Source organism: Alosa pseudoharengus, unplaced genomic scaffold, assembly GCF_046254945.1.
Source record: "Alosa pseudoharengus isolate Yale_2024_CS ecotype anadromous, Long Island Sound unplaced genomic scaffold, YU_APseudo_1.1 YU_APseudo_1.1_scf_6, whole genome shotgun sequence".
Taxonomy (NCBI): Eukaryota; Metazoa; Chordata; class Actinopteri; order Clupeiformes; family Clupeidae; genus Alosa; species Alosa pseudoharengus.
Window position 1 is genome coordinate 4,996,101 of NW_027468848.1, and position 11,887 is coordinate 5,007,987.

General features: G+C 43.2%; 1 protein-coding gene across 3 annotated transcripts in view; it reads left to right on the plus strand.

Annotated features, from left to right (window-relative positions):
- The window catches only part of LOC143106501 (transcription termination factor 1-like), a 28,757-nt gene extending 18,355 nt beyond the window's left edge, over window positions 1–10,402 (plus strand). For all 3 annotated transcript variants that reach the window (XM_076270788.1, XM_076270789.1, XM_076270790.1), the window contains exons 6-10: window positions 1,901–2,099; window positions 6,221–6,307; window positions 7,018–7,083; window positions 8,294–8,379; window positions 9,556–10,402. In XM_076270788.1, the coding sequence (XP_076126903.1) occupies window positions 1,901–2,099; window positions 6,221–6,307; window positions 7,018–7,083; window positions 8,294–8,379; window positions 9,556–9,689 (572 nt within the window). In that variant the 3' untranslated portion in view covers window positions 9,690–10,402. The remainder of the gene's footprint in view (window positions 1–1,900; window positions 2,100–6,220; window positions 6,308–7,017; window positions 7,084–8,293; window positions 8,380–9,555) is intronic.
- The last annotated feature ends 1,485 nt before the right edge of the window (window positions 10,403–11,887 follow it).

Genomic DNA, 11,887 nt, shown 5'->3' on the forward strand with positions numbered 1-11,887 from the left:
GCGTCAACACCGCCGCCATCTTTGTACAGGGATCTGAAGCGCTAAACTAGTTCTCCTGTATTGTCAACGTTACCTATTTAGCGACGTTTGGCCATCCCCAGCGATAGGAAACCTTTTTAGCGATTAGCGACAAATTTGGGAACTTCTCACAATGATGGCAGATCGGCTTCTTTGTTGTTGAAACGTAAGAAAATCACCCTTCTCATGGCTTTGTCATTTATGAATTCAGCTACATCTCGTTTGCCCATGGCACTGACCCATGATTATAAAAGTAACGACTGGCGTAGCCTATGTAGTAGCAGAGGTAAATGTTCTACAGATCTACAACAACTTCTGGTGAGATTACAACTTACATGAGTAAACGAGACGAGGGGTATGTGGCCTCAACCAGAGCCTGTCTAGAAGAGCCTGTTTACTTTCATTGTATCGAACCTGGTTGCAGTTTACTCATTGTTCCTCTAGGGGCCGCCGCTAGCTAGTGCAGAATGAATGGGAGTCTAAGGGGCTAGACGGGTAAAATGTATCTTTATTATCGTCTTAAGCTTAGTTTTCTCTAGACTCAACCATAAATACATGCCTGTCAGTTGGAACAACCCAAAAAACTAGATAATTGCTTGAGATTTTGACGATTTATGGTGATTTTATTTTCGCTAGATCTTTGCCCAGATTGACGCTAATGCATTATAGAGGAGTGGATCACTGAAGCAAGATGGTGTCTCGATTGACGCATTCGTTCCAATGAACAGCAGTAGTCAAGGCGACATCTAGTGTATATATCTATGTGATACATAGACTGATATCGCTAACTCAACCAAAACCAATGTTTGATCAAGGGAAAAAAGGCTTCTGGGGGTGTGTTTGGCTCATGGTCATCGTGCAAATGACTCTAGGGTGAAATTCACTCCGAACCATCACTTTAACACGGGAGGTTCCGATGTAGACTACTATTCTCCCTGTGTTATGCACATACCGCGATAAAGTTGGTTCTATATTAGATGTTGGATATTAGACACATTCGAAAAATCCATTTAGCACTGGCTATGAGGGACGACTTTGTGTCAAATTAATATTAATATGTTTATACAAGTCCAACACAAAGCTTCTTTAAAATTTGATGTTTGGTTTGATATATTTGAAATGTAAATGTCCATCATCCAATTTAAAACCAACTTTACCGCAGTTATGCACACATCCACTATGTGAACATAGTCAAAAAGCAAATCAAACAACCATTGCACCATGATTTAACTGTGGGCTATGGCCAGATTGTCACGATAGTCTTTATTAGACAGGTTTTTAGCTACCACTTGGATGAAACACAGAAACACATTACACTTTGAAGGGAAGTTTTCAGACCTCCCTTTCATATCAATGATTTGGACAAAATCTTTTGGCTAATTAATACCATGAGCAAGATCTTAATTGAAACATTGACGGATGAACTCAATGCTCCTACACCCTTTTGAATATCTTCAGTTCAGGTACGAGACAGTTTGCTCACGACTTACTGCACTTTGCCCAGAATTTAAATTGGGGCCCATAGTCCTAAAGGATTAGTCCATACATTTTTTACCCATTAATATGGCATCTTGCCTGTAGTATTGTCTGTAGTATTGTCTGTACCAGTGGTGTTGCCAGTAGTATTGCCTTTCACAGTTCACTAGCTGTCCATTAAGTGGGTGTGCTCAAAAGAACTCTTTAGAAAAAAGATGGCCGTTTAGCTCAAATCAGCATATTGATAGTGTTGTGAAACGGTATCTTTAAGCTAATTTTATTATTATATTAATTGATCTGAAGACCCAGGAAGCTTGGGTCACCCCGCAAAGACAAGTCAGCTGGATTAGAACTGTTTTTAACTAGTGTCAACAAATCAGTTTTGTCTTGTTTTATTCTTTCTCAGCTGACACTCACGGGTCATGGGCGGAGGAGGAGCTCAAGAGCCTCTTGACGAGCGTGCGGCAGCTGCTGCTGGAGAGGGCGGAGCCTGGTGCAGATGGGGATTTGGTCATCAAGAAAAAGGACCTGTATAAGAAGCTAGCCTGGGTGAAGGTGGCCGAGCAGCAATCGACCCGAAGCTGGCTGCAGTGCAGGGAGAAATGGTGAGAATTTACTGTGTCCATCGGGGGGCGCTGTTGTGCAAGCTGGCTGCAGCGTCCGTACCACATTAGGTTCCAAATGGCCACGGAGACCCAGTTTGAATCCGACCTGTGGTCATTTCCCATCCCACCTCTTGCCATGCTCTCTCCTGCTCGCTTCCTGTCACACTCCACTGGCCTATCGGAAAAAAGCTCAAATATATACAGTCGTATGCAAAAGTTTGGGCACCCCTCTGAGATTTCATGACAATTTGCTCCTCCTTTATAATAGAAGATCACAGCAACAAGATTTGTTTTCCTACAAAGATGTAGACGTTTGAGGGTTTTCCAGACCAAAATTCTTAGAGTAGCATTACACAGTTTTATTATAATAAAATAAAATGCAAAAAATGGGATGTGCAAAAGTTTGGGCACCCTTTTAATAGCATTCATTTCAAGACCTGTACAGATTTATAGCTGACAAGGTTGCAGCACAAAACTGCTTTGATTAGCTCGTTAGACCTTCAATAACAAAGACAGGTGGAACTTATCATGAAAAAGGCTATTTAACATAGGTAATAGCTGGCTGTGCTTGTCCTAGGTTCTTTCTTAGAGAGTGGCAACATGGGGACCTCAAAACAACTCTCCACTGACCTGAAAGCTAAGATAATCCAACATTATGAATTAGGAGAAGGGTACAAAAAATTATCTGACAGGTTTAGACTGTCTGTCTCCACAGTCAGAAATGTAGTTGTGAAATGGAAGGCCACAGGAACAGTCCGTGTGAAGGAAAGATGTGGTAGGCCGACAAAAATAGGGGAAAGGCACAGGCGAAGGATGGTTAAAATGGTCACAGAGAAGCCACAGACCACCTCCAGAGAACTATAACAACATCTGGCTGCTGATGGTGTAGTTGTTCACCGTTCCACAATCCAGCGTACTTTGCACCAGGAAGAGCTAATTGGAAGGGTGATGCGCAATGAGGTATGCAAAAGCACATCTGGACAAGCCAGAAGCATTTTGGAACAAAATACTGTGGTCAGATGAGACCAAGATTGAGTTATTTGGTCATAACACGAACAGGTATGCATGGCGGAAAAAACACACTGCATTCCATGAAAAGAACTTGTTGCCCACTGTAAAGTTTGGTGGAGGATCCATCATGTTGTGGGGCTGTGTGGCTAGCACAGGTACTGGAAAACTTGTTAAAGTTGAGGGCCACATGAATTCCTTACAGTATCAGGAGATTCTTGACAAGAATGTTCAAGAGTCAGTCACAAAGTTGAAGCTACGCCGGGGTTGGATCTTTCAGCAGGACAATGATCATAAGCACCGTTCAAAATCCACCAAGGAATTCATGCAGAAGCACAGGTACAATGTTCTGGAATGGCCATCCCAGTCCCCAGACCTTAACATCATTGAAAATGTATGGATGTATTTGAAGAAGGCTGTCCACGCATGGATGCCAAGAAACCTGACTGAACTGGAGGCGTTTTGTGTGGAGGAATGGGCCAAAATACCACCTGCCAGACTTAAGGGACTTGTCTTTGGCTACAGGAGGCGTCTACAGGCCGTTATTGCAGCAAAAGGAGGCAATACTAAATATTAATGGAATTATTTCTTAGGGGTGCCCAAATTTATGCACATGCCTATTTTTCTTTAAATGCACATAAACATGTTTCTGTTGGACCAATAAAAGTTATTTCACTACTGAGATGTTTCTGTTACCATAAGGTATAACATATGTTAAAATGAAGTTGCTGCTTCAAAAGCTCAGCAAGTGACACACTGATGCAGTGGTTTTCGTAAGGGGTGCCCAAACTTTTGCATACGACTGTATAAACTTACAAAAAAAAAAAAAGAAATTAGCAGAGGAAGTGAATTCCATGAAATAAGCCTCAAGCCACAAAAGATCATTTAGACCAGAGTCCTGCACGGCTCCATTTTTGGAGACCCGCCTCCTCCCGCACCCGCAAAGTTCAGCAGCAGATCCGACCCGTCACACATGATAATATCAAAATTACCCATTAATATTTGGCCCGTTACCCGACCCGTGCCCGCGATAAATAACACACAAGCTAAAATCATTCCAATTAAAGTTATTTAGCTTTATATCGCACCTCTCGACATAACTATATAGACTCTGTATGGGCTAATAAAACAGCCTAACAGGCGCTTTCTTTCACGCTATTGGAGCATGCGGATTGCATTCAATCTAAATCTTAAGATAATGAATATAGTCTAAAGTGCGCTTTCTTTTGCGCAATTCAGGTACCATCAGCATCGTTGAATAGGCTATGGAACCTTGCACATTTTTATTCAACATTTTGCATTAGGGCTAAATCTTACAATAACGAACCATAGCCCAAAGCTTGCTGCATCAGAGCATTTCACAAATAGACCTATTTATGTTACAAGAAAAAATACAGCCTGACCCTGTTGATCACAAACAATATGTAGCCTATGTAGGCCTATGCCTATGCTGGCAACGCTAGCAGAGACTTTCTAATGAGGAGACACAGCACTCAAACAATCTTGAATAGAAATGTATGGGGTTAACCCTTAGAACCCGATTGACGCAAAGTGCGTCAAAAAACACACCCTTTCTTCTCTGTTACATTGCTCTGCGGCTGTTCATCGCAGCGAGATGATACCTTTATAGCATGTCAGAGAAGAAGTGGAGCTTTCCAACGAGACCACGCACTTGTCTGTACGATCAAGTATGAAAATTAAAAAAAATCATGAAATTAAATCAAATAGTATCATATTTACAGTCTATACTTCTCTGCGTTCACCTGCGCACCCATTACTCTCGTTTGAATTACTCGCGAACCCGTGATCGCATACATATGGCAAGCATATCAGATGAAAGAGGAGACACAGGGCTATCTATTGATACCATGTATATTGATCCTTCTGGGTTATAAAACAGACGAAGTGACAGCAAAATAATAACTTCATATAGTTGGACTTACCCCACGTTTTTGTGGCAAAGCATGTTTATAATCCAACGCTATCGTGTGTTTCTCTACGGCAAAGCATGTTCATAATCCGGTTTTGAGATCCTAGCAAATTCCTGCATGGCATCCAATTCAAGGCTCAAATTGCATCCCAATTTGTTGAACAAAGAAACACCTTTTTTGCCTTTACTTTGTTCATGGCAATGCAGTAAAAGGTTGAGAATCATTATGGCACACATGCTAACACGCAAACTCGGGTCAAGTCAGGTCAGATCAGTTCGTGTCATAGATATGGAGCGCAGAAAGGTCATTTTTCATCACTAAATAAAAAATGGCATTTATTTCCATAATTCACACACCACATATTTCTATAAATTGCTCAGCCCCAGAGTATCCCTCCAACATGGAAATTATATTGCCCGATTCAGGACAGTCTGCCCTACACACACATGAAATGCATGTAGAGCTATGAGCTTGCTATGGTGAGATACAGGTCAAAATATAAGAATTTTTATAATACGCTTTTTATATTTTAATTCTTTAAAAATCTAAATAAAATAAATGCTAGGACTAATACATGACATGATGGCAGATCTGGATAGCCTAGACTCTGCTGAAAGAAACAATATATAATATGTGTGTGTGGCACTCACAATGACCAGAATAAATCCTTATGAATAAAGGTAGTGAAAATGCCCTAAAAACAGCTTAGGGTTCTAAGGGTTAATACACACATTCTGCCCCTTCCGCGGCCAAAAGTTGACATGTGAATACATCGTGCCAATAATGTGTCTTGCAGTTGAAGCAAGATTGGTTTGTCGTGATTCATGAAGTCTTGCACACACTCAGTTCTGCCCGAAAATAGATGCCCGATAAGTGCCCAAAAAGCGTTACAATATGGCCGCTGAGTGGAGGGACTTGCCTAAAAGGACTTTGCTGCTGTGAATGCACCTTGAATCAGCACTTTTAATGAGACCGCTTTGGGCTGTCTGGGAGTCGTTTTTTTGTGAGTGAATTGTATAATTGTATTAGTCGAAATAATCACTGTTGATGGGAAGTGGCGTACATTAACATTTCAAATAATATAACTTTTGAGGTAGTGTGAAGGCAACTGTAACTGTGAAGCCATGCGAAGGCCCTTTAACTGTGCTGATGTTCTCGTCTTTGTGTCTCTGTTGTGTGCAGGATGGATTACCTGACAAAAAGAATGACGACTGGAGGAACGATCAAAGGGAGGAAGAGCCTCAATGGGCAAATCCAGCTGATCAAAGCGTACGCTTCAAACTGTCCGAGTCTGTCTGTTCACGTGTCTGCCCGCTTGGGGCAGCCGTGGCCTACTGGTTAGCACTTTGGACCTGTAACCGTAGGGTTGCCGGTTTGAACCCCGACCAGTAGTAACGGCTGAAGTGCCCTTGAGCAAGGCACCTAAACCCTCACTGCTCCCCGAGCGCCGCTGTTGTTGCAGACAGCTCACTGCGCTGGGATTAGTGTGTGCTTCACCTCACTGTGTGTACACTGTGTGCTGAGTGTGTTTCACTAATTCACGGATGGTATGAATGCAGACCAAATTTCCCTCACGGGATAAAAAGAGTGTATATACTTATACTTATACTTGTCCTCGCCCTTTGGGTGGATAACGACTATGTCATCCAAATAGCTGCTGCCTGTATCCTCTTCTCTGAAGCTTTGTTTGTCTTCACACTGTTACTGAAACAACTGCTCTCAATAATAACTTAGATGCCATTTTAGTAACTGCTTTCAATAATAACTTATATGCCATTTTAATAACTGCTTTCAATAATATTTTAGATGCCATTTTCACCTTCATCTGGTTGTCCAAGCCCTCCCGCTTGTGTGAAACAGTCCCCGCTGGTCACTGTGGTCACTGAGCTTGTGTCTGTCTATGTCTCCAGTGGTCACTGAGCTTGTGTCTGTCTATGTCTCCAGTGGTCACTGAGCTTGTGTCTGTCTGTCTCCCTCAGACTCAATGAAATGGCTGTGGAGGAGCCTTCAGACATAGTGTGGGATGACCTCACTCATCTCTTCGGGTAAGTGGGCAATGTAAATCTGATGTCACCCAGCGTTCAGACCCGTTTATAGACAAGAATCCTGTGTTAGTGTGACGTTTGTGTTTATAGACAAGAATCCTGTGTTAGTGTGACATTTGTGTTTATAGACAAGAATCCTGTGTTAGTGTGACGTTTGAGTTTTTAGACAAGAATCCTGTGTTAGTGTGACGTTTGAGTGAAAGACTTTATAGACAACACTCCTGTGTTAGTGTGACGTTTGAGTGAAAGTTTGGTATTGATTCTGTAGATTATTGGTGGTTTTTAATATTGTAACTGTCCCTTTGTCTCAGCCACAGAAATGGCTGAGACCGACTGTTTATTGTGAGCAGACAGAACGTTTCCTCCTACAATCCCAATTGGTATACTCAGTTAATTGCTCCCCCATCAGACACATTTACATTGGAAAAGTGTTTCGGGGAACCCGCCCAGGAACCCCATATTTGGTCTTTCCGGTCACTGATCGTTTTCCCTCATCTGACTCCAGACAGGAGAGCGATCAGTGACCGGAAAGATACCTGAGGAGAGCCATTTATTTTAATGTGTATTCTAATTTAAAGGAACCATATGTAAGATTGTGGCCAACACTGGTACGGCAATCACTTTCAAATTTCTGTAGAGCGGTGTATCCCCTCCCCCTCCCTGCTGACTCGAGGTTGCAAACCTGGATGCCGAAACGCTACTGACTTCGTGATTAGTAGATAGGTGGAGGGTGGCGCATCAGGCCAAAACACAACATGACATGACAAAATACAACATCAACATCAGTTGAGGGCTGCAACTTCACTTTTTAAATGACAATATCCTGGCCGGACTACTGTTGTCAGTGATATAAGTATTTGAAATTAACATGATTTCTTAATGTCTAGTGACATATCAGGGCCATTTTATGATTAATTGAAATACATTTTTACATACCGTTCCTTTAACTATATTATACAGTTAAGAACAAAATGATTCATACCCCTAGCAAATATTGATTTAATGTTGATTTTCTCTTGACCTATATGTTTGTTCTGACTCAAAATGACACTGCCAAAGGTTGTAAGACAATGTGTATTGTCGCCAGCCAGCTTCAAGTTTTTACCTGCTCTAGCCCAACTGAATTAACATTGGATTTTTAGTCAGCTCAGTGTCTCCATTTGTAATTAAGGAGACGGTTTTTAATAGCATTCTTCAATTCTTTCCAAAGGAACACTCCTCCTGACTATCTACAAATGAGGTACTACCAGCTGAAAGTGATGTATGTCCCGGGCTGGTACACAATGTCTTTCTGTGGTGAGTACTGCCCCCTGTTGGTTCATTCATATCATATCATTCTGTTGTCTAATACCAGGGGTTTGTGAAACGCTGTACATGACTGAAACAGCCTCCTGTTTTCCCCCTCTCCTCTCCTCTCTTCTCTCTATCTGCCTCTCCTCTCCTCTCTTCTCTCTATCTGCCCCTCCTCTCCTCTCTTCTCTCTATCTGCCCCTCCTCTCCTCTCTTCTCTCTCTATCTGCCCCTCCTCTCCTCTCTTCTCTCTATCTGCCCCTCCTCTCCTCTCTTCTCTCTATCTGCCCCTCCTCTCTCTCTATCTGCCTCTCCTCTCCTCTCTTCTCTCTCTATCTGCCCCTCCCTTCCTCTCTCTATCTGCCTCTCCTCTCCTCTCTTCTCTCTATCTGCCCCTCCTCTCTCTCTATCTGCCTCTCCTCTCCTCTCTTCTCTCTCTATCTGCCCCTCCTCTCTCTCTATCTGCCTCTCCTCTCCTCTCTTCTCTCTATCTGCCCCTCCTCTCTCTCTATCTGCCTCTCCTCTCCTCTCTTCTCTCTCTATCTGCCCCTCCTCTCTCTCTATCTGCCTCTCCTCTCCTCTCTTCTCTCTCTATCTGCCCCTCCTCTCTCTATCTGCCCCTCCTCTCTCTCTATCTGCCCTCCTCTCCTCTCTCTATCTGCCCCTCCTCTCTTCTCTCTATCTGCCTCTCCTCTCTTCTCTCTATCTGCCCCTCCTCTCCTCTCTCTCTATCTGCCCCTCCTCTCTCTATCTGCCCCTCCTCTCTCTCTATCTGCCTCTCCTCTCTTCTCTCTATCTGCCTCTCCTCTGCTCTCTCTCTATCTGCCCCTCCTGTCTATCTGCCCCTCCTCTCTCTATCTGCCCCTCCTCTCTCTCTATCTGCCCCTCCTCTCTTCTCTCTATCTGCCCTCCTCTCTCTCTATCTGCCCCTCCTCTCTTCTCTCTATCTGCCCCTCCTCTCTTCTCTCTATCTGCCCTCCTCTCCTCTCTCTCTATCTGCCCCTCCTCTCTATCTGCCCCTCCTCTCTCTATCTGCCCCTCCTCTCCTCTCTCTCTATCTGCCCCTCCTCTCCTCTCTCTCTATCTGCCCCTCCTCTCTTCTCTCTATCTGCCCCTCCTCTCCTCTCTCTCTATCTGCCCCTCCTCTCCTCTCTATCTGCCCTACTCTGCTCTGTGCTGCAGACATTGTTGATTTCCTCTATGAGAAGGTGCTGCCCAAGCTGGAGAAGCAGCTGGAGATGTGTGAGGAGGAGGACGTGGGCAGTGAGGAGCGGCAGTCTTACAAGCTGTCTGAGATCTTCCCCGACTTACCCTGACTCTCACAAGCTGTCTGAGATCTTCCCCGACTTACCCTGACTCTCAGGGCGTACGTGTGTGTGTGTGTGTGTGTGTGTGTGTGTTTGTTTCATCTTACAAGCTGTCTGAGATCTTCCCCGACTTACCCTGACTCTCAGGGCGTACGTGTGTGTGTGTGTGTGTTTCATCTTACAAGCTGTTCGAGATCTTCCCCGACTTCCCCTGACTCTCTCAGGGCGTACGTACGTACCGTGTGTGTGTGTGTTTCCGTTTGTCTCCTCCTGAGAAGCTGTCCGTCCAGCATCTGAAAATCCCCCCCCCCCCCAGCCCTAACACACATACACACACACACACACACACACACACACACCAGCGAAGCAGTGAGCTTCCTCTTCACACTGGATCTTGAGATCCTAGATCTCCCCTGACTCCTGAGTGAGTCCCGGCTGCCAATGAACCTGTGCTCTGAGTGGGACAGGATGACATCTGATGAAGACACTCGGATTCTTTTATTCACAATTTGTATGACATATTTAACATTACATTTATAACATTTATTTGTCTTTCTTTGTGGGCCTTTTTCTAAAGAACTTCAGAAGAATTATTTTTGTGATACTGATTGAAAAGAATATCTGCTTTGTGTTTTGTACTTTGTATATTGAAATGTATATTTTGACATTTTAAAATGTTATGCAATGTCTCACAATTTAAATAGTAAATCAAATTATTTTAATCCAGTCTCTGTTGAGCATTGTTTTTTCATCACCTTTAGTGTTCATAAGGTCATAGCCAGTTTTAGGCTTGTATACAGTCAGATATTACATGTATGTAAGGGGAAGTAATTAATCCATCATAGGCTATTAATCCCTTACAGGAAAAAGTACAATGCCGTGCTACTGTGTCCAACTTACTGCATTATACTGTATTTTTGCAGTGGAGTGCAGTATAAATAATGTGTGTGGTTCCAATGCAGTGTTTTCATGTTCATGCTTTGTGTGGGATACAGCAGTAACCACATGCGCGCACACACAATAAAATAAATGTCACCTAACTGTACTTCAGGGCCTCCAGAGAAGGTCACAAATCAACATTTAACAAAGTCATTTACTGCCAGTAGTCAATGGAGCTCTGACCTGTTTTGGCACACTGTGTGTTGCAACTCTGAGCCAGTGGATGACGCTATAGGGAGCTGCGCCAGAAAGGGTCATCTTAAAAGTGTGGCTTATATGGATGGTGTATAGTGGGTTATATGTGGTGTATAGTGGGTTATATGTGGTGTATAGTGGGTTAAATGGATGGTGTATAGTGGGTTATATGTGGTGTATAGTGGGTTATATGGATGGTGTATAGTGGGTTATATGGATGGTGTATAGTGGGTTATATGTGGTGTATAGTGGGTTATATGGATGGTGTATAGTGGGTTATATGGATGGTGTATAGTGGGTTATATGTGGTGTATAGTGGGTTATATGGATGGTGTATAGTGGGTTATATGTGGTGGATGGTGGGTTATATGGATGGTGTATAGTGGGTTATAAAGCTGATGTATAGTGGATGTGGTATGGATGGTGTATGCAGTGGTATGCTGGGGAGGAAGCACAAAGAAGAAGGATGCTGGGCGACTTGACAGGCTGGTAAGGAAGGCTGGCTCTGTAGTGGGAGCGCATCACTTCAATATCTGACAAAAGGACCCTGAACAAACTGATCAACATCTTGGACAATGAATGTCATCTGTAGAGTCAGCACTACTAAAAAGTAAAAGAGCTTGATCAGCTGGAGACTTCGCTCACTGCCATGCACAACTGAAAGGCTGAGGAAGTCATTTGTCCCCAGGGCCATTGAACTGTTCAATGCTTCACTAAAGGGAAGAGGAGAGATAGACTTCTCTGCTTAGTCTGTCTGCCTCTCCACCCTCTCCATGTTTGAGTACTGACTGACTACTGTTTTACTAATGTCCACAGCCTAATGTTTTCACTACTGTTTTACTGCTACACTGTTTTTCATGCTATATTAGCACACGTGATCAATCACGTCAGGCTTCTGCTACAATACTGAATGAATGAATGGCTATAACCCTATTACCTCAACCTGTTCTTGCACTGACAGTTTTTTTTATATTATCTTGTCTACATTATACTTTACTCTCCTATTTGTCCATATTATTTATGCTGGTCTCTAGACCTTATTCTTGCACTGTTGGACTAATGTTGGACTACTT